Source organism: Coloeus monedula, assembly GCF_965178545.1.
Source record: "Coloeus monedula genome assembly, chromosome: 8".
Taxonomy (NCBI): domain Eukaryota; kingdom Metazoa; phylum Chordata; class Aves; order Passeriformes; family Corvidae; genus Coloeus; species Coloeus monedula.
Window position 1 is genome coordinate 28,704,209 of NC_138788.1, and position 21,827 is coordinate 28,726,035.

The 21,827-nt window shown below is 43.4% G+C and overlaps 1 protein-coding gene across 2 annotated transcripts in view; it reads left to right on the forward strand.

The window, feature by feature from the left end:
• The window catches only part of MXI1 (MAX interactor 1, dimerization protein), a 55,964-nt gene that overhangs the window by 22,464 nt on the left and 11,673 nt on the right, over window positions 1-21,827 (forward strand). For both annotated transcript variants that reach the window (XM_082285940.1, XM_082285941.1), the window contains exon 3: window positions 4,719-4,748. In XM_082285940.1, the coding sequence (XP_082142066.1) occupies window positions 4,719-4,748 (30 nt within the window). The remainder of the gene's footprint in view (window positions 1-4,718; window positions 4,749-21,827) is intronic.

Sequence of the window (21,827 nt, forward strand, 5' to 3'; positions counted from 1 at the left end):
TCCCAAGGCTCCGCTGCAGCTCTCTGAGGGCCAGACTTCTGGCCCTTTTAGGGGTAAAGTGGGCTCACATCTCCCTTAAAAACAGCCCTTGAGCAGCTCTATCTGGGCAGGAAGAGTTAACTCTTGTGCAGCCATCATTTGTCTTGCCATTGGGCTGGAAGCCTCACATGCTGCTACTGGTGAAGGTTCTTTGTGGGCTTCCCAGGCTGGCTTCTGCATTGGCTTCATAGGCTACTTGATCCACTTGAAACCCTGGCAAAACACTGGGGCTGAACGTTCTTCAGCCAGTAGGTTCTGTTTTGTGGACACAGATGGATTTAAAAGCTAAAAAAGCTGTTGATCACCCTTCTTTTCCATGATTTTGTTTTGTCATTTTTGAGGAAGAACTTGCATAAAAGAGAGCAGTAATGTAGTTCACAGGTTTCAGAAGGGTTGGTTGTTCTTGGCTTGGGGAACGGAAGAAGGCATTTCCTGCAGGGGAATTTAGTGGCCCAGTGAATGGGTGTCAGCAGATTCAGAATGTGGGCAGAGTCTATAAAATGAAGAAGAGTGAGCTCCTGTGCTTAGGTGGTGTGATGGTGCATAAGCAGGAGAAGTAGCTGAACCTGACTGGAGTAATACAGAAAGCAGTTGACCTGGTCTGCAGCTGGATGTTCTTGTTTTGCTAAACATGATTCAGGTGACTGTACCCTAATTTTCACAAGATGGTGGGATATTTATTTCCATATTAAACTCTTGATAAAGCTGAGTGGGGTGAGTGAATTTGGAGAAGCACTGGGTCTGTGTAGGCATTAAGGACATACTGGAAAAGGCCCCTTACTTACGGCCAGCAGCACCTCCTGAGACAATAGTATATCTGTTGTGGTAGAGATGGAGCTCTTGGAGTCCTGGACTCCTCTGGAGCCAGGAGCTGATGCCAAATACAGGCAGGAAGGTGATCAAAGAGAGGTGACAAGATCCTTGGGTCTGAGTGCCATCTGTATTGCATAGAACAAGGGCTCTCGACTGCTGTGTTTCTCCCAATAGAAAATAGTTACCTCACTGAGAACCCAAACCAAAATGCAGATATTCTGCAAGTGCATGTATTGGCCCATTTATCAATAATAAATGTGTATAACCAGAAAGGTCAGCTGTGTTTAATGTTATGTGGCAGCTTTGTGATTTTAATTACAGTAAAAACCCCAATGACAAATGAATTCAGTGCTGTTTAGAGCTTGTTCCTCTCTGATGAAGTTAGTTGTGGTGCCTTACCTGTGCTTGGGTGAAATTTGGCTGCCTCTGCCATGGTAGGAGAGATTTTATTTAAATAAGGAAAATGGGGTAAAATGGCAAATTACTTGCAGATACTCTTTTGCTGGAGGACTTCAGCATAGTTTAATGTTTCAGCAACACCTTGTTACTGTGTTGGATAGCAAGGTTGCAGGCAGAATCACTGTAACTGGCACAAAAAGTTGTTCCATCTGGCCTTAAATTAGAATGACTGAAAATTGCTGCTTCCCTCTTTCTTCCTATTTTGTATGCAGTTTCAGGTATCTGGGGTAAATTGGGATAAACTTATGTTTGTCCTCTTCCAACTTTTCGTTGCTTAAAATCTTGACAGGGACTGCTCTGCTATTTTTGTTGTTTGCTTGGCTCCTTTATGTTAAGCTTCTAAAACTCATTCTTGATCTTTTTCCAAGCTGTTTTCAAAATGTAGTGAGCAGGATCCTCCTCATTAATAACATTTTTTCAGTTTTTAGGAGTAGTTATCAGTTTGGGTGTTTTAAACTGATTGTTAAAGAACTGACTGCTATAGAAACCTGACTTTTAAATGAGGACCCTGCAGACAATTTGTGCTTGAGCTACTTTTAAATTGCAGCTGATGTTTTGAGCAGTGCCAGTGCATGTGCTTGGGCTTTTGTTTTCCCCTCTGAACATGTCCATACCTGCCTGGCTCTGGTTTCAGCTTTGCAGGTTCTGCTTGCCTTGTCCATCTGACAGCAGGGATGTGAATTCCCCTGGTTTGTGGTCCATGCTTGACAGCAGTGTCCTTGTTTCACTGGGTGACACAGGCTGTGGCTGACAGTCTGCAGCAGCACAGCAGCATCTCACTGAGCACACTGGTTACTTGCTGTTGTAAACCCAGAGTGTTCCCTGAGTTTTGGCAATAGTTTACAGCTGTGGTGTTCATCCTGTACCCATCAAAAAGCTGGTGATGGTGCACAAGGATGAGGCCTTGATTTCAGTCTGCTGATAGTCTCTGAGTTCTCAGTTGATGATAAGAGCAGCTCAGCTGAAGTGATCCAGTTACATTTGTTTCTGTACCTATTTAAAAGACTTCTTTTTCTGAATCATATCAGTAGAGGTTCCTCCACTTTTTTCCACTTCACTGACAGCATTGTCCTTGTTTAACTCGAAATAAGTCTTAGTAACATGTGCAGCCCAAAAATGAGGGGTAGAAACTAATCTTTGGATTAGGAGCTATAGAAAATGAATTGAATTATGAACAGAAGAGAGAGGGCTTTTTCCCTTTATGTGTTGTCCAAGCAAAAGGAAACTGTCACAGAAAATATGAGTTGGTGAATGGTGATAGCGGGGAGTGGTGATGGACTTTTTTCCTAAATTCAGGTGAAATAAAAAATTAAAACTTTTCCACATGGTCCCCAGTGAGGTTAAGCAAAACATAGACAGGTAAGAGAAGCAGCCTTCCTGTAGGATTCATTCAGTGCTGCTGAAATTCTTTCATTTGCATTCAGCTTCAGTGGGGAGGTGTTGGGGGGTTGCTTTTTTTCTTTGCCACAGACATGGTTAAAAGCCACAGCATATATTTCCTGACTTGGTGAAAAGCCTGTGACCTCTCTCAGTTGTCTTGTTCATCAGAAGGCAGATAGGTAATAAAGAGTCTCCTGTGTGAGAGGAGTAAGGAGAACCTGCTGTTTTAATTTTGTTCACAGCAGTGGGCCAAACTTTGTTCTTTCAGTGCTGGCCTTGGTAATTGGCTAGATATAATATAGGAATTCAAGCCATTGCATATCTTTGGCCTTCTAACTGCTAATGTCATAGCCAAGAAGAGTGCACAGTCTCCTGCAGGAACATACAGTAAATAAGAACAATAAGCATATTTCAAACTACATACAGGTAGTGGTTTTAAAGGGCCTCAGCTCAGTCTTGATGGGTTAATTTGGATCCAAGTTGCCTGGACGAATGGATTTTGCTGGTTTAGACTCTGGGGGCATGTGGGTTTGATTTGGGAGGTTTTCTGGACTAAATATTATGTTCACGTTTCTGATTCCTGGGAACCAGAATGAAGACATCCACTACTTTTGGGAGGGAATTTGGGATTTTCCTCAGCATGAAGAGTTTGACTATAGTGTGCCTTGCCTTTAGGGTATCCCATGTCCTGCTGAGCAGGGTGGCTTGCACAGGTACACAGTAACTTTTGTTTTTCCTCTGCTCTCAGCCATGATCAGCTAACTCATTTACCTTGGTTTTTTTGCAGACATCCACGGTTTATTCATCATTTTCAATGAGGTTCTAACACCTGTTAGGCACTCCTCCTTTCTTTTTTTGGAGAAGCATTTAATTATGACAGGGTTTCCCTTGGAGCACATCCTCCATTCAGTTCCCTAATTGTAGAATTCTCTGTGGGATTCTCCAGATGGGGGATAGAGGATAATCTTCTCAGAGCTCCGGAAGAAATGTGATGCCAAATTAGAGAAAATAGATCCTTTTTATTAAGCTCTTGGGTTCTTTTTACTCTTATTTTAAGGTGACCTTCTGTTAAAGAGAAATGTTGGACAAATGGCTATCCTTTTAAATAATCCTCAACAACCTTACCTGGGTTAGATTAGAAATCCTGAATGGATTTAAACTTTTTTTTGCCACTCATTCTGTCATCACAGAGGCAAGGAGAATGAACTTGCCTGTTTCCCTTTTGTTTCTAGTTGGTTTCATTTTCAAGCTGCAAAGCTCTAAATTAAGGAATGCTGGCAGTGTGCTTGGCATGGCAGGCAGGTATAAAGACAAAGCCCCCTCCTTTGTTGAGTGTCACAGTGCCACTTTGTGGGTCACTTCACTGCATGCTGGTGTTGTGGCAGTGCTGTTCCCATCCCCAAGGGGTTTCCAGACTTCCTAAATATGCTATGCAGTCACTGATGTTTGCAAACATGGCAGTACTGGCTATCCCATTTTGTGCCCAAATGCTGGCCATGTCTGCTTCTGCTAAGTTGGCTGAGTCTGGCATGTGATGGCTGAAGGGCTCCGGGGGCTGTCCCTACTGAGCCAGTTCTGCGGGAAGGTTCCCATGTATTTGATGTGCACAAACTAATGCTCCACAAGCTCCTGTGTTAGCAGATGATACCAGTATTTTTACAGGGTGAATGAAGAAACTAAAACACAAAGAAACATAACTTCAGTCCTGTACTGAGTTGGTGGCAGAGCCAGAAGGAATCTGGAAGTGACAGACTCTGGTCCCCTGTTCTAATCATCACCTCTCTTTGGAATTTTGTGTGCATTTAAGTCTCTAGGGAACATTTTCTTTAGCAGTAAGGGTACCAGCTTTTGCACTGGAGGGAGGGAACTTCTTGTCAGCAAGGAGGATGAGGTTATAGATTTTAATGTATGTAGTTGGTTGGCTTTCCACTGTGATGTGCCACTGGGGATGCGTACAGCTTGCAGCTGTTGAACTTTGGTGCTCAGAGGTCAAAGGTGGCTAATCCAAATTTTTTTTTATCTTCCAGGTCCACGCACAACGAACTAGAAAAAAACCGGTAAGTAGCTAATGAGCTGAATTCTAAGAAATGCAAGCCTGGTGAGTGTAATGTGCTTTGCCCTTACCCATGCAGGTGCTGTTTGATCAGCTTAGACAGCTGTGAGTGACCACACTGCATCACGTAGTTTTAAAAGTTGGGGGGAAGACACAAAACGATCTGAAAAAGAAGCTTTGTTTTTTGGTTGGTTTTTTTTTCTCTCTCTCTGAAAAGGCAAGAAGTGACCCAGTTTTGTGACTAATTTGTATGCAGAGTAAATACTGTTCTTCTCCTGACACAGTGAAATCTGATTGGGGCACTTTCCATACATGAGGTTGCTACGGGATCAGGTTTCTTGGGCACTGGGTACTATGTGTTACCATGAACCCCCACCCCTGCACTGGGTTGTAATAATCTCTGTAGCACAGAAGAAAATACCATTGTCCAGAGGCTCCGAGATCTGGCTACCAGTGCTCCTTTGGAGAATCTTGTAACCTGTTCTAGGGTTGCGCCTGTTTATCCTTGAACCTGACGTTTTAGCAAGCCCTGCAGTTTTGTTACTTGGCTGGCTCTACTATATGACTCAACCCTTTTGTAACAGGAGTTAAAGTAAGATAAATACCATTGAGACAAGGGGAGCTAGTTCACACACAGATCAGATTATCGCCTTCCATTCAGGATGCTACGGTTAAGGTTGTGTCAGGGTTTCCATTATAAACTTATCTTGGCTCTTCTGTGGGATTTTAGGGGGACCGAGGGTGGGTGTGGTTTTTGTGGCTGCTCTAACAAAGGCGGTGCTCTGGCCAGCTGCTCTTAGGAAGAAACCCCCAGGGTGGGAAGGAAAGCTGAGTCTAAATAGGCTGATTGCCTCCTCTTCTCTCTTAGCAGCCTGTCGTTTAACAAGGGATGGGAGGACTCTGAGGATGGCCAAAGTCACACAGAGGCTTTGAGCCAAGTTTGTATTTTCTTTCAGACAAGATCTTTGCATGCAGCTTCAAGGGAGTTGGAGCTGAGTACCTCATGAATTGTGTTGCTCTCAGTTTCCCCCACATATGCCTCCCCCTGGCAGTGCTGGGAAGCAGCTTGGCCTTTGCATGGTGTGGGTGTTTTCTTCCAGCCTATGCTTCTACCTCCTGGTATTTTTGAGTATATACAGAGTTACCATGGTCTTGTTTCTCTGAGTTGATGCAGGGAGGGTTTTTTATTTGGGTTATGTTGCTCCCTGAGCTTTAGCCTCTCTGGTCCCAGGTTGAACTGTGTTGAGGAGTGTTGGCTCCTGGGTTTTCCAGTGCTCTCTCCAGTTCTATTTACTAGTGAGGGAAAGAAAATGCAGTCCTTGGGTCTGACCCAGAACTGAAGATGCTTTTTTCTCTATGACAACAGTAAACCGTCACTAATCTTCAATGTGAGTATTTGCATATCTAATTGTTACTGCAAATGCTGCTGGCACTCAGTACAGCTTTAGAGCAGAGCTGTCTCCATCTTTCCCTGTACCAGCCTGGTCCTATCACATTGGCCAGGTTTTCATGGATATGTGATCATCTTCTTCTACCGTGAGGGCAGGCAGCAAAACTTCAAACTCCACCTGGGTGAGATCTTAGCAGCCAGTGTTACATACTTATTGTCCAGCTAAGGACTCATATGGACTGATGGGGTTGGGATGTACTGGGTACCAGCTGTCTGTGTGAGTTGAGGAAGTTTCTGCCTTGATTCCCTGTCTTTAACTGAGGACAGTAATATTATCTGAGGTGGGAGTACCTTAAGGATTGACTATTGACTAGCATGTCAAGAAGTGTTACTCATGAGAAGAGTGTTATTACCTGAGCTTCCCTTATGTCACCTTTTCCTGAATGTTGACAAGGTGTTTGACTGCTGCAGAATTTGTCTTTCCATTCTCAGTTGGTGTAATATCTCCCTCTCCTTCGGTCTCAGTTATTCTCCTTAGTCCCCACCTGCTCCAGGCTGAAGATTCCTAACCATCAGCCTTGTCAGCAAGGTCTTTCCTTCAGGGCTTCCCATTCCAGAGCACTGTATTCCAGGTCTGTCTCAGACATGGTTTTACAAGCCTTTGGTTTTCATCCTGCTGGGAAGGGCACACGTTTGATCACATTGGGTGCTCTGTACAGGCAAACTCCTGTATCTGGGAACTTTGGTCAGAAGTCTGATGTTCCTGGTTTGGGATTGTCTGTCCCTTGATGCAGATGCCATGGCTTGATCCGCAGCTAACCACATCTGCAAATCCAGCTAGATACTGTGGTATCTTTGCTGTGTTTGCAGTGTTCATTACCAATGATTTGGGCAGCGAGTTTCATATTGGAAGCATTTATTTTCAAACTCCACAGTGTGTTTTCTGAGTGACGGGGATTGCTTCCTGTGTTCCCCAGCACCATGTTTAATTTGCTGTGTTGTTAAGTTTGTCAGTATCTCCAGACTTAACTGTTACAAATATAAAAGCCCTGATACTAATGGCTTTGTGGCTGACAGGTGCTCATTTTCCCTATTATTTGAGATTATTCCTTCTGAATCTCACTGTTATCTCCATTATTGACACACACTATAATTTTCAAAATTGTCCACTATTAGGTCTCTAACTCTGGTTTTTTCCCTTCTTGTCTGTGAACAGCAGTCTTCATGTTCAGTTAAATTTTGGTTTAACCGATTCAACAATTACACAGAGTTTCTTTCAAGCAGTAGCAAGAGAATATTAGTAAAACAAAATGCTCTTTTTTTTGAATATGTGATTTAACTTTGACTCCATATTGCAGAGCTGATGATGTTTTAATGTGTACCCCTTTAATGTAAAAAAATAACTAAAAATGTATTTGAAAATATTAAAGCAATGTTTTAAGTTCTTGAAAATATTTCACTCCAGAACACTCCACTGGTTCTGCTGAGGATCCGTTTGATTTGGTACCAAACATTAGCTGTAATATTTAAATGACTTCCTCTTTTGGCTTTGATTTGGGTTTTTTTATTTGAAAATATTGCAGTGAAATTTATATAAGGGACTTTGTTTGTTATAAAAGATTAAAGTTAATTTATAGTTATTATCTGTCATTAATCCTCACACTGAAAAATTGTTTGTGCTTTTTATTTAATGGGTATGTGTTTCAGTTTATCTCTCCTCAGGATGAGTCATAGCTTGTATTTAAACAAGAAACCAGCATTCTTCTCATCAGCTGCAATACGTAACTAAAATGATACTCTTTAGTCCTTTAACACGCCTACCAAAAAGCCTGATGTGTAAGCAACACTTGATCATTTTCTGAAAATAAAACAAGATAAAGTGTGTGACTGAAAGATGAACTTTGCAAGTGTAATATTTTCTCGAAAAGGATAACAAATGAAATTCAGGCTGAAGTTAAGTGTTGTGTGTTATACACATAGTGGTGCTAGCTGTTGTCTGTGAACATTTTAGGCACATGCCAGTGTTGGGAGGATGTGGTCAGTGTGGTATTAAGGGAAGACACACAGCTCTGAGGTGGCTTTCTGCTGCTCTGTGAAGTGGCAGTTCTGGTAGACCAACACAGTGGTGGTGTCTGTCAGAAAACTTATGTCTTCTGACAGAGAAAAAAGAGCTTTGTAGTGCTATTGAAGATGTAAAAAATAAAAGCTGAAAACACCACCAGCATTTTTTTGTATATCATACATTGTTCTATTAGGTTTTGATGATAATTGCTTTGCAGTACAGCAGAAGGAAGGAAAACAAAGCTGAGTAATTGGGTAAAGAATGAGTTATTAGGGCGTATTTTTCTTACGGTAGCAATAATTCAGTTCAAACAAAAGATAGATCCAGGAAAGGAAGGAGACCTCAGGATCTCTGAAGATCTTGCAGAATTTGTGGCTCTGCAAAAGTACATCATTTAGAAAGAGAAAAGAAGTAGTCTAAAGGCGACAAACTTCTAAACCAAGTTGCTAAAAGTTTGTTCCATGTAAAAGCACAGAGTGAAGTGATGTAACATCCTTTCTCTCTGATATCTTTTGAGAAGATCAGAAGCAAAGAAGACAAGCACACAGCAAGAATCGAGTACTGTGGTTTTTAGCCTGACTCTTACCAGAATCCCCCATCTTCAGTGGTTCCTCACCCATTCTTTCTTTGACGTGAGAGACTGTTTGTTGCAGAGTGGCTCTCCAAGGCGGTTTCTCACCCAGAGCTGACTGTTGTGTTTGGTTGCGAATCTGAGGTAGTGGATAAGATAAGGGAAAAGCCCTACTGAATGTCAAGGAGAGACCCATGACCTGGGTCAGCTTGCACTGAAACATGGGGGCCTTCTGAGGCTCTGCAGCATTTGCCCTGTTTGGTTCTGTTTCTTTAGAACAAGGGCTTTGAGTGTGTCTTAGGAAAAGCATTTAATGTAGGGCTTTTAAACAGTGCAGACAAGCTGTCTAGGCTGGGAAAGATAGAGAGAAGGGAAATGAAAGTATAGTGAATCCTTGCTACTTTGAATAGACAAGGATGATTGTGCTTTTGTAGTGCTATATATACTTGCCAAGGCAATCTGATCAGTGTTTGTCTTGAACCAACTAATCAATGTGGTGTTGAGTTCAGTGCTATTTATCAGGAGAGCTGGAACAAGAAACTGATGCAGTAAATTTCATTTGTTCTCTGGAGTGGGCTTTGTTTTCATGCTAACTTCATGTAGCAAACATTCACAGTACATATTGTTTTCCTCATTAATAAAACTTGGAACCTGTGATGTTCTCTGCAGCAGTCAAACCGTGTCCAGCACAGCTGAGCATGCATCTTTCTTTGACACATCCAAAGGTCAGAGCATGCACTGATCCAGCTTGCTCCTTGTGGGAACTGTAGCTAAACCCTCCTGTCTCCAAGGCCAGTGTGGAACAAGAGCTGGAGGTAGTTAGCTGTCTTCAGCCCTGTTGTTTGGATGACAGATTTCAGCTTTCAGCTAAAATTTTCCCGTTTTCAGCTGGGACTAACAATTTTCAACAGAGCTGCAGCATGTTCCTCTGTTTTAGGAGATCTGGATAACTTATTACAGTGCTGTTCATGTTTTTGCTTAACCTGAAGAGGGTGAAGCTGGTGCTTTTTGGAGTCAGGCTGTCAGAGAGCTTTTCTTTCTGGATACATTCAGGCTAGCCGGTGTTATTTAGTGTCAGTTTGCCTTTTGCTATTTCTTTGCATTGCTCTGAGAACTCACCAGTCGCTGGTGTAACGCTGGGGCAGGTCTCTGGCCGACCACCACACTTGCTCATGCAAAGTGCCTCCTTGGGCAGAAGCAGTGTTTTGATTCACTTACAACTGAAAGTCTGCAAAGGCTTTGTTTCACATTGGCTGGGCTGCTGAACATTCTGAACTCTTGAGTACAGCTGCTACAAAGGGACAGTTAGTCTCCATGCCAAGATTTGAAGGAAACAAAATGATCCACATTTTATTGCAAGTCCTTTAGTACTGCTCATATAGGAATTTCTAGTTTCAATATGATTTATTTTTTTATTCAAAGCAATGCAGTGAAGAATGTATGCATTCCTCTCTTCCTTTCTGCTCCCAGATCTCTGCATCTCCCTTAGGAATCCAATAGCTGTTGAAGAAGGAAGAGGAAAAAGAACAATACTACTATTTTGGATAAACTGTCACAAAGAAAAATGGTTTTGTTTCAAAAATGTCGCACAATAAAATCACTGTTATAAGCCATTTTTCAGAAACAGATATTTATCACAAAGCCCTTCTCAACTACGACATATTTAGGGGCGCTTTCTGATGTGTTTTTCTCCCACGGTGTAGAAAGAACTGTCAGCACAATCTGCTTGGCCTTGTCATAATGGTCTGATGCTGAGAATCCTTTCATCGTCCTGCCTCCCAGAAGGGAGACTTGTGAGGAAACTCCCATCTTCAAGAGAAACATTTCTGCAGTCAGGTCTCTGCACCAAATCAGAGGTCACCAGTCTGATTGGGAGTGCATCACTGCCAGCTGTGGTTCCTGAAACTCTTCCCAAACTTGCATCCTCTGATTTCTACTTGGGTGCATTGCCACAATTTTCTTTCAGGCTGAACCCTCTCCAGTTCTGTATATTTATGGCTGTCCTCAAAAAATTACAAAGACTGGGCAAATGCCTTCTCTAATCAGTGAGCTTGGACCTCTGGCCCCAGGTAGGAAGTCAGGCATTCAGCATTCCTGGCTCCATTTTCAGTCATGTCATGGCTCTGTACTTACCATCTCTCTCCTAAATGGATCTCTGGAGACTTTGCAGGTCTGTTTTGTTGGTTTGGTTTTTTTTTTCCAGGGTGCTCTTTGAGGTGCTGAGAGCCAGAAATCCTGATGCAACAACTTTTCTTGCTCAAGTGACTAACATTGCTTGTGGGCCTAAAAGCATTGCTAGCTAAAAGCCAGTTGGGAATTTTTGCTGTGGGGAAGATGAGGTAATAGGAATATAATTTTGAGAAAGATCACCTGTTAGCGGCAAATTTCAGGACCTTGTACTCTTGGAGCAGAAGTTGGAGTTGTATGTGTTGATCTGCATCTCGTACATGTAGCAATCTAGCCCGTGCAGACTTGTAATAACCAAAGGAAGCAGGATAGGAAATGAAGGAAAGAACCTCTCATTCTCTTTTCTGTATGTGGCTTTACCAAAGTATCACAGCTTTGAGAACCTCTAACCTTATATTCCAAGGGAGGATGGGAAGAGTGAGATGCCCCCAGGTGCCTCCTGGTGTGACCTCAGCCAGATCAGAAGCAGAAACATGCACAGATCCGGTGCCTGGATGAAGAAGAGGAGCAGGGAGAAGTTTGTATCGACCTAGTCCTTTGCTTTGATGATCCACATCTCCAGTCAGTTGCTTGCCTTTTCTCTCCTTCACACAAATTTCCCCTATCCCACCTTCCTTCAAAACTTCATGCTCAGTCCTTGTGTCCCTCTCAGTGTCCTTCTGTCCCCTCAGTGTTGGCTAGGGCCAGGAGGTGCTGCATGGCACCTTCTCCCATCAGAAAAGAGAAAAGGGACACGAAGTGGAGGCACATTTGCTGCTATGGGAGTATGGTCTAACTCCTAGTTTTGGGTGCTGTTATGGTAAATGCAAGTGTGTGACAGGTGTTCACAACCTTGTCTGGGAAAGGAGAGAAGGGCTTCATCTTGCAATTGCTGTGGTTCTTACCTGGCTGCGAATGATGCTAGTCACCCTGAGTAGTTTGCGTAGCTGTGGGCAAACAGACCTCACAGGTTTCCTCCCAAACAGTGCATGAGAAAACCATAAAACAATTAAATAGGCAATGTGCAACCAAGGGCCAGGAATTATCTTCACATGAAACCAGTGGATAACATGGACAGGGCTAAGTCAGGACCATGGCAGAACATAGCAGTAGATGGTGTAACCTACTAGCTTTCCTTCTGTCCTCAGGAGTGTAAGTTTGTGTAGAAACACAGATCATGTCTGCCTAGTGCTCTTTGTGGTTGTTCCTTACAGTACCTGTGCAAAATTGGAGTATCCTGTTTTTCAGAGGTGAAAGAGAGTTGAGTCTGTTAGAGGCAGGCTGAATCTCATGTAAAGGTTTTGGATTTGTCTGAGTCTGGAGGAATGCAGAGGAATCCTTGCATGAGTCAGGTTTTCAGCCCCATGTTCCGCTAAGAAAGCCTAGGGGCTGTATTTTGAAGCTACACTTTATGGGTACATTGCTGCCTGAGCATCACTTCCCATTAGCTGTGTAATAAGATTTTGTCCCTCTTGCCTGTTAATTATTTACCTTTGAGAGTACATTCATAAAGCAACATGACTTATTTAAGGAAAAATGAAAAGCTTTTGCGAAGGATGGATGCTTTTTTCTCTTTCTTTTTTTTTTCCCGGGCGTTGAGTCCCTTATAAGACTCAGGCTGAAGAACAGATTGCTGTGAATGGGAGATTTTGCAAATGAGCATGTTCAGCTCACAAAAGGTGAGGCAGGAAAGGGGATGTAGCAGTTCCAGAGTGATCTTGTAACTGTCTGTACAAGGGTTTCTGCACAGGAGGGGCTGAGGGAAAGAAGGAGGATTGGTACAGAAAAGCTTATTCATGAAGCCACCAGTGGAAACAGGATGTGAGTTTGAAATGCAGTGTTACTTTCATAGAAGCAGACTCTGTGCATGGTATCAGCGGGTTCACGCATGGTCTGGGCTGATAGCAGTTCCTATGGTAAGGGTGTGGTTTTTATCGTGGTAGGTAGTAAACAGCTGCACAAAATTTAATCATGCTTACAGAGTCAAGTGCAGGCTGCTGTCTCTGAGTTGTCTGGTTGCTGAGCCAGGGTGGAATATCTAAAAGCATCTGAATCATTTAGAAGCACAGCTCTTAATGACTCTCGGATGAATACTTGCTCCTTCACATGTTGCTCCTCTCTAGTTGTCTCTACAGTGCTGTACTTATGCCGAGTCATTTGGGGAGTAGTGCCAAGGGTTCCTTACTGTCCAGGACAGCAAATAATGCAGAAACAAAAGGAGGGCATTTGATAGACACTGCTCTTCTCATGATTAAGTGTGTTTGTAGTAAAAGGGCAAGGACCCTTCCACGTGGGTGAAGGCTACCAAAGCCATACAACCACCAGGAGGGATATGTGGAAAGGTGGTTGATGCCAGACTTGATTTTGTTGCTGATTTGTGTATGGGTAGATCTCCCTGGAAGCATCCCAGGAAAGAAAAGGAACAGAACAGGAAGGTTCAGAGGTGAGATCAGCCCTGAGGAGCCCACTGTGGCTGTCACTAGCCTTGAAGAAGAGCCTGGTCAGCCAAGAGTGTTACAGGAAGTGACAACAGGAAGCTGCCAGCATTTCCATGGGCTACTGCAGTGTGTTCCTCTCCACTGTCCTCTCAGAGCTGGATTGTACAGGAGGGATTCCTTTGGCTCTCCCAGGAAGTTCTGGACAATGTGTCCTCCACATTTTCCTCTCAGGAGAGACTTTACAATGCTACTTCAAGATGCAACCTGCTGAACAGTTGGGGTAATTCATTCTAATTCCATGTGGCCAAAGCCCAGCCCTTAGATGGGAATTGTTCTGCTGCTTCTGGAAACTCACTGAAATTGTTCAAATGAGTCATTCTAAAAGGAGGAGCGGTGCAGCAGGTTTATTGTAGACATCAGAGGCTAAAACAGAGGTTGCTTTGTATCTCCCGTGTCTTTTACGTCCACCTATTTGGCCTTGTTCCCTGGGGTGGCTTGAGTTGTGGGTTGCCCAGTCAGATTTTGCCCAGCTGTGTGGGAATCTTCCATACAGCTCAGAAAATACCATTCATTAGCTACACTCGGTAATGTCAGGAGGCCAAGTGTGGGGCGAGTACGCGTGTTTGCCCAGATGCACAGTTACGTGCAAGCACACACAAAGAGCTTGCAGTTAAAATCTACGTGCCCTTCTCTTTTTAACAGGGGAAGACAGCCCCAGCTGTGTATACAGTTTGGTGTTTCCCTTTGATCTGTGTTTGTTTCCAGTGTTTCTCATAGAGTGGATCCTGGCGCTCCTCAGAGCTGTCTGCCCTTTTCCAAGTTTGCAGCTGTGTAACTGCACACAGTGAGGCTTGCTGGGGTGTAACCGGTTTCAGCAGTTTGGGGTGGGGGGGGGTTTCTCCTCCCTGCAACCCCTCCTGTTATTTGCTTTGCTCCTGTCCTTTCCTTGCCAATGTGCACTGCAGGGAGCTGTCTCCATTCTGCTAATGGAAACAGTGCCTTGCAGATGCCTCAAAATCCTCCCTTTTACTTTGCCTGCCTGCTCCCACATGCATAGCATTAATGCCCTTTGCCACCTGGAGCAGCTCTTCTGCTCTGTCACCCAGGTCAAACCTCAGAGAGGTTTCCACAGATTTGGCACACTGTCCCTGCAGCTGGCTCAGGCCCTGTACCTAAAGGAGAGCAAGAAACTCTGTTCTTCAGATTTCTGTGGTTTCTAAATTTTTCTGAAGCTGTCAGAGATGGGGCTGAGAGGGGCCTGCAGTGCTCATTTGGTCCCCTCACCCCAAGGTAGGAGAAGCTCGATCAAAAGCTTTTCTGGCAGGTGCCAATCTAGCATGGCCTTAAAAGCATATGACAGCAGGATTGCACAGGGAAGCAGTGCCGCCTGTTGCCTTGATTAACTGTGGTTACTGCTGTAAAGTTTTGTCTAACGTCTGACTAAGAAGAAAATTTTTTCAGCATTGTTCTAGGGAAGAAAAAAAGTCTTCCAAAGCTGAGTGCCTCTGTGAGTGTGAAGGAGAGAGTCCCAAATGCTGAATATTAGCAGTCAACTTTCATAGCAAGAAAATCACTCTGTTAGACCCTCAAAGTATGCTGAGGAGTTCTGGCTGACATAGGCAAATGTGGGGAAAAAAACCACTGATCTTTTGTTTTTCCAATGCATGCGTTTCCCGCTTCACCTAACCTAAAGAGCAACTTCTATGCCAAAAAAGGCAGGAAAGTATATGGGAACACTTTGTCTCCCATGGGTATTCTACATAATGTGACCCTCTTAGGTACTGCGCAGAGCCTGTTCTCTGTGGTGTGACCTCTTTTAAACTTTTCTTGGCTTGGAAAAGCAGCTTACAGGCTTGGTGTTCACTGTAAAAGCACATATGGGGATACATTTCAGTGAAGGGATTGCAAAAGGAGAGGAGAAGCAAAATCTTGTATCCAGTGTCATATCCTTCAGGAAAATGTGTGAAGGCTCTCTGGAGTCAGGAGTGTCTTTGAGTTGTGTGTTGGAAAGATCTCTGAGAAGAGTACATGTGGTGGGGAAAGAGTGGAATGGGAAGGGATTTGGACTGTGTTGGGCACACTGGAATGATCAGCAGCAGTCAGAGTGGAAAGATGTGGTACACAGCAGGGGACTCCCATAACCCCTCCAGTCGGGCTCCCAGGTCTGTGCAGACAGCGCTGGCTTGTGCTTTCCCTCAGCCATCCAGGGAAAGCAAATTGCATGAGGTTCTTAAAGGATTTTTTTATTTTTTTCATTTCAAATTAGATTTTTTTTTTTAATTGTTCTGTTATTTAAAGTGAAAAATATGATTCATCTTGCCAACTCTTGTAATCTTCCCTGCAATTCTGGTGATACTTCAGGCATCTCAGCACCCAGAGTCAAGTGGAGCCCTCCTTAACTAAAACTCAAGCTGTGTTAAACCATGACCCCCCCACAGAGAACCAGTGTATGAGCCAATGTAACCTATGTATTTTAAAAACAAAGAAAAAGAAGCATCTTATGTAGGTGTTTATTTGGTTTTTTTAAGTCATGTGATATCTGAGCTACTGTGGTGTATGGTTTTTTTATGGGACCTAAACCATCATCTTTTGGCCACATGGGATTAACGGTAGGACATCAGAAACTAAAGATTTTAAAGAAATAAAAAGTTTTATGACTGCTGGATTGCAGTGTCAACAATACAGCCTTCATCTTGTCTTCCTGATTATGACTAAACTCCTTTTGAAATTCTGTCTTGAGAATTTCTTTGGACAGAGGTAAGAGAAGACCTCAGATAGATTTTTGCTGCATATACAGAGCAATGAGGAGTTACTGATCCATTTTGGGAAATGTGGCCATGTTGTACTCTGAGCCTTATTAAGTACCAGAGAAAGCTGGATGAATTGGCTTCCCAAAGAATCCTAATCTCCTGGCTCTTCCCACACCTTTGTCATTGCTGAGCTACATGAGTGCCTGGAAACCAAGAGCAGATATAGCTGGTGCAGTACTCCATGAAGGAATTAGGATTAGCTCCATTTTGTGGATGAGTGGTGCGTGCTTCAGTTCCTCGAGGGATTTACCTGGGGTCATGCAAGCTGTCTGTGGACAGGTCTCCTGATTCTCACTTAAAGGTCTTGCCTGCTGCATAACCCTTTCCTGCTTGTGGAAATGTTGTCTCCAGTTTACTGCTTTGCTCTTCCTGTAAGTGCCTGCAAGCTCTGCCAGCTCCTGGCTAGCACAGCACTAGGAAAGTCAAAAACTTCATCCTTCTGGTTTGCAGTTTGGCTCCCATGCTGAGGAAATCCACCACAAACACTCTCTAGGTGAATTGTCTTTGGAGAAAATCACCTTTTTTGTTGTTTTTTAGCTATGATTTTTAACAGTAGTGTTCTTTGAAACCAGCAGAGTCATCCCAGGATGTGATGCAACATAGAAAATATCTGATGGTGAAGCAGTAGTGAATCTTGCCTAAATTCATGAGGCCCTGAGAGTGACATAAGCACTACAAAAACGCAAGGAAGGAGGGTGTGACTGTGATTATAAAGTGGTGCTGCTGCAGGTATTTCTGTAAGGTCATGTGGTTATTTTCTTAATAGTGCACTGACAGCTGAGCAAATGGAAACCAGTTTCCACCAAACCAGAGGAGTAGGTGTTCCAGCTCCCCTCTCTTTTTCTTTGTCTTTTTAAATTATTTTTCTCTCCAAAACAAGGCATGAACCTTTCTGTGCCTGGTTTGTTCCAAGTGGGGTCCTAACCCTTTTCCTACTGGGAGAATACAGGGTCAGCAAGCGTAAGGCAGCTAATCCTCCTACAAATGTTAGTTTACTCAACTACAGCTGTTCTTGGTTTGGGGGAATCAAATTTGTATCCATTTGTGGCATTGAAGACCCAGACAGGGTCTTCAGGGTCATAATGGTCTTCTTCAGCTGATCAAAAGCTCACTAGGTAGAGTGTACTGTGCTTAATATAATGATTTTTCGAGCCCTGTTGAAAGCACTAGAAGTTTTGTAGTGGAGCTGAAAGAAATGGAGCAATTTTCATGTGTTACAGATACATTTTGTCTTGCTTCCGGCATTTCCAAGTAACCAGCTCCATGGTTTTTCCTTGTTTGAGGTTTGAGCCGTCTTACATCTCTTGGCCTTCACACACTCCCACAGGAGAGAAAGAAAATATAAGGAAGGTGCCAAGTTAAAGGGAAAGGGCAAGGCAGGGGGTTTGTGTTGTTTTTTCCCCCCTGAAGTTTATATTGTTTTAATTTTCTAGGCAATAAACTTGGCTCCTATTTGGAAGAACTGTATTGAGAAAGAGTTTGTATTAGCACATCATACCAGCTAAACAGAGGCAAGGTGTGTTTTCACACTCTCTGGTGCTTCCTTTCAAAAATACTTTCTTTTCCTGGTACCTCTGTATGTGTGAGATCAGGACATGGCTCACATGACCTGCTGTCAGTGTGCTGGGATCTATGCTATGTTCAGGCTCCCCTCCTGAGTAATATGTGTAGGTAACTTGGGTTAAAACCATTTGTCACTTAATGTTGGCTTACTCCTAGCCTCTTGAAATACAGTATTGCTGGTTTTTCTGTGCAAAAATCCATATCCAGTAAGAGAAATACTGCTAGGATCTCTTAAGTTCTTCTTCCTAGTCCTTTTTTCCCAAACATACATCTAAGAGTGACCTTCACTGGTAATTCATTTTCCCTGGGAAGTTTGAGGTTAAATTTAAAATTATTTTACAAGGTGAAATTACATGCACTGCTTCCTTTGTTCCAGATGTATGCCCTCTATACCTGAAAGGTGCAGTAGATATTTGATGACTCCTTAAATATTTCTGACAGTGTGAAGAGATATTAGATGAAGAGCACATGCTTTCCTTTTGGCATAAAAGATTTTGTGTAAACAAGTATGCCAAATGGTCACATTCTTAGAATATATTTTTGTTAAGAATTTTCTTCCACGAGGTGAGCTTCAGAAAAATAGATGTATGGGATGGAAAAATTCTTAGTAACTATAACTTACCTGAGTAAGTTAAAAATTACGTTAATGACAAAAATAACTTCTAGTACCAGATCAGAATCTCTCCTTGATATTGACAAATTTCCCACTCAGGATTTTAAAAACAGGAAATATGTTTTCCCAAATAACAAGTCAGTAGCATCCTTTAGTCTTTCAGTGATGTACAGATGTCTGTCTTATAAAGCAAATGCTTGCTTTTTTAAGCTGCTTAATGAAAGTACAAGTTTGAAACCTGACTGTATTTGGAGGGCACCAAAGTCCAAGGTCTCTTTCAGTAGTATTGCAAAGAAACAGAGGCTGTTTGTGTGTGCTTTTATTGTTATGACACCCTGTGGACCAGGGGTAGCTTTTCCACTGTAGGCAGACCAGTCCCTGGCTACTCTCCAGCTGCCTGCTGGGAAGCTGTCTGCTACCTCGGGTTCTGCCAGGCTCAAGTGCAGGCATGGGCCCTTCAAGGGTCTCTGCAGATCCTTGCTAATTCATCTGTTTTCTGATGTGTACCATCTTCGATTTCTTCCAGAGAGGCTGGAAGGACCTGGTGGCAGTAGGTCTGAGCTGAAGAACTTTCCCATGGCCTGGCAGTTCTAGAGGCCATTAAGGATTATGGAGTGAGAGCATCTCTGCTTCTCAGCGTCTGACTGCAGAAGCCTTGCAGGAGCCCAAAATACCTCGTCATTTCAAAGGCATGGTGCTTAGCCAGGAAACCTCTGAACAGAATAATCAAGAATAGCTGGAGAGTTTGGAAAATCTTGGCCATCTTTGCTGGTGGCCTAATTCTAGCAGTAAGGCTGAAAATCTGTAGGTCGCAGCAAAGCAGGTTAGTGCCTCCTCTGCAAGGAGGCAGGTTTCTGATGAATGGCACAGCTGCTTTGCAGGCGTTGGCAGCATGCAGGAGGACGCTGCACTGACTTGGCGGCTGTGAGCACACTGTGTATCCCTAGAAGGATAATTACAGTGGTATTAGTGAGAACCAGGGCACAGGACACCGCTGGCTATTTAAAGAGCAGGTCTATTTTTAACCACCTTTTAACAAAGATGGAGTTTTTATTAGACTGGGCTTTGTAATTAACCAGCCTAGGCTGCATGTTGATGTTTACAGCTTACTTTGCATGTTCCGTGATAGTCAAATGCAGGATTGTAGCCGTATCCTACAGCCAGGGCAGGAAATTGCAATACCAGCATGGTTGGCAGCACAACTGAAAAGTTGCTGGCAGATGATCTTGTGCAGGAGATACCTCCGTGTGGCTGTACCTGCAGCACCTGGGCTGTGTTTTTAAGTCAGAAGGAGAATGTGATGCAGAGAATTTGTGGCCTGTGGTGGCTGTAGGATTTAGCATGTTGTTGTGAGCACAGCTCAGCCTAAAAGGGGTTTAGCTGGTAACATTGTCTTTTGTGCTACAGTAAAATGGAGTTAATTATATTCACCAGGGATTAAAATACTGGTCATTAAAATGACCAAGATCATTAATAGGAGATCCTCAATATTTAAGTCCAGGGGGAAATCTGCTCCAAAGCATCTGTTGCTATTTGACATATTTTAATATTGCTTGCGAGGAATGGCATAGATGAGCTGGGAGGAGGGAAGAGAAAGTGGCAGACGAGCACTGAGGTCGGTGCTAGGTCTGTATGAAAATGAAGGAATGAGAGAAAAATGCCAGGCATTGATTGACTCCATTCCTCTGCTGGGCAGATGGCCACCTATGCTCCTCTCGTCACCTTCTCATTGTGAAGCCCAGGCTGTTGCATTTGATCTTTTTCTACTGAGTTGAAGCAGCCCTGTCTCATCGGTGCCTTTGAAGATCAAAGGATGAGCAGTCATGTTACCGAGCAACTGTGAGTTCACTCTGGAGGAGACACCTTCCAAAATGGCATAATTTTTATTACTGTGAGCACCAGTATTCAAAAGTTTTTGACATTGTCTTGCCTAGTTTTGGAAGTCATGAGATTACAGATAGTCTCTTTATTTAAATAATTTTTTAATTCATTTAAATGAAGCTTCTGTCTTCTAGCCATGTAGTTGAAAGCAGAAAACCTCAAGATGTGCAACAAATAGGATCCAAAGGCCCAGAAGTTATGTTGTGAATAAAATTAGTTCTGGATACATCACTTCAGCTTCAGAATCCTAGTGTTGCTTTAGTATCATTATTTGGGATCTGCTTGATTTGGGAATTCTGAGTGCAGTCACGGGAACCTGTTTCAATGTCTATGCATTTGGCAACTGTATACTTGTTCCAAAGAGCTTCCAGTCCAGGAGACCGTCAGAGGAGAGGACAGAGACAAAGCCTAGACAGGCTGAAGGATGGCAGCTAGTGATAGCAGAGCAGAGCAAACAGTGCTGTCAGAGAACAGAGTGAACTGGAAGGTGATAGACTCAGTGTGAGATGAGAGCAATCCTGCTCCCTGAAGTGCCCTCTAAGATGAGGGTGGGACTGCCAAGTTTTCAGAAGTGTCCTGTTCACAGCTGTGTGTGCAGTGCTGTGACTTTGAATCGTGGAAGTGGATGCTCTCTCATGTGTCCATGTAACTCAAAACATATGTAGGCCACCCTGCACCCACTGAACAGTGTGATTTGCACTTAACATCTGCACAGTGTGGACAGACTGATCAGCCACATATACAGCCACAGATACAGCTAAAACTGTCAGTTACCACTCCAGACTGCAGCCCAGGAGACACCTGTCCTGCAGGAAATCCAAATCTTTCAGCCAGATCCCCTATATTTCACCAAAGGATTGGAGGCTGCCTGATTTTCCCTCCCTCCATCCCTCTCTTTGGCTTTTTGATTTTTGAAAACCTTGAAGTAATTAATTTGCCTTCAAAATCATAACAGGAGAGCCCTCTCAGCAATGCTCAGTTTTATACTCAGAAGGATCCCAGGAAACGCAGAGATTTTGACAGCTGTGTGATGTGGAGAGAGCCTGTCTTTCTCCAGACTGCAGTAGTAGGCTAGAAAGATCCACATTGGAATGGACCAGTGGTGGCAACACATCACTTGGCACAAGGTTTGTTGGTCTTGCAGCTTCTGTTTGCCAAGAACCTGAAGCTCTTCCAAAGTTGACATCAGTGATGAGTCTCCCCATCTAGAAGAGTTGGGAGTAGAAGTAATTTCTGTGTGTCTGTAAGGTGCACTTGGCCATATGCTCACGCTGCAGTGCAAGGCCACGCAGGGCTCAGGGCAGGGTTTGTTGATGGCCTCCTTCAAAGTGTACAGTGGAGAGTGTAGGCAATACATTTTCAGGTAAAACCCTTGCTTTATGCTTACCTTAAGGCTTGCAGCTTCTGTTACAGATGGGGAGAAGGGTTTGTGTGCCCCAAAACTGGCCATGTTTTCCTGAGTGTTTCAGTTGTTTGGTAAGATGCTCTCTTTCCCAGTGTACCTAGTTTTGGTTTTGTCACTGAGGTGGCCTTTGGACAAAACACTGCAGTTGAGAAGTACATCAGTACATTGCTGTTTTCTTATGCAC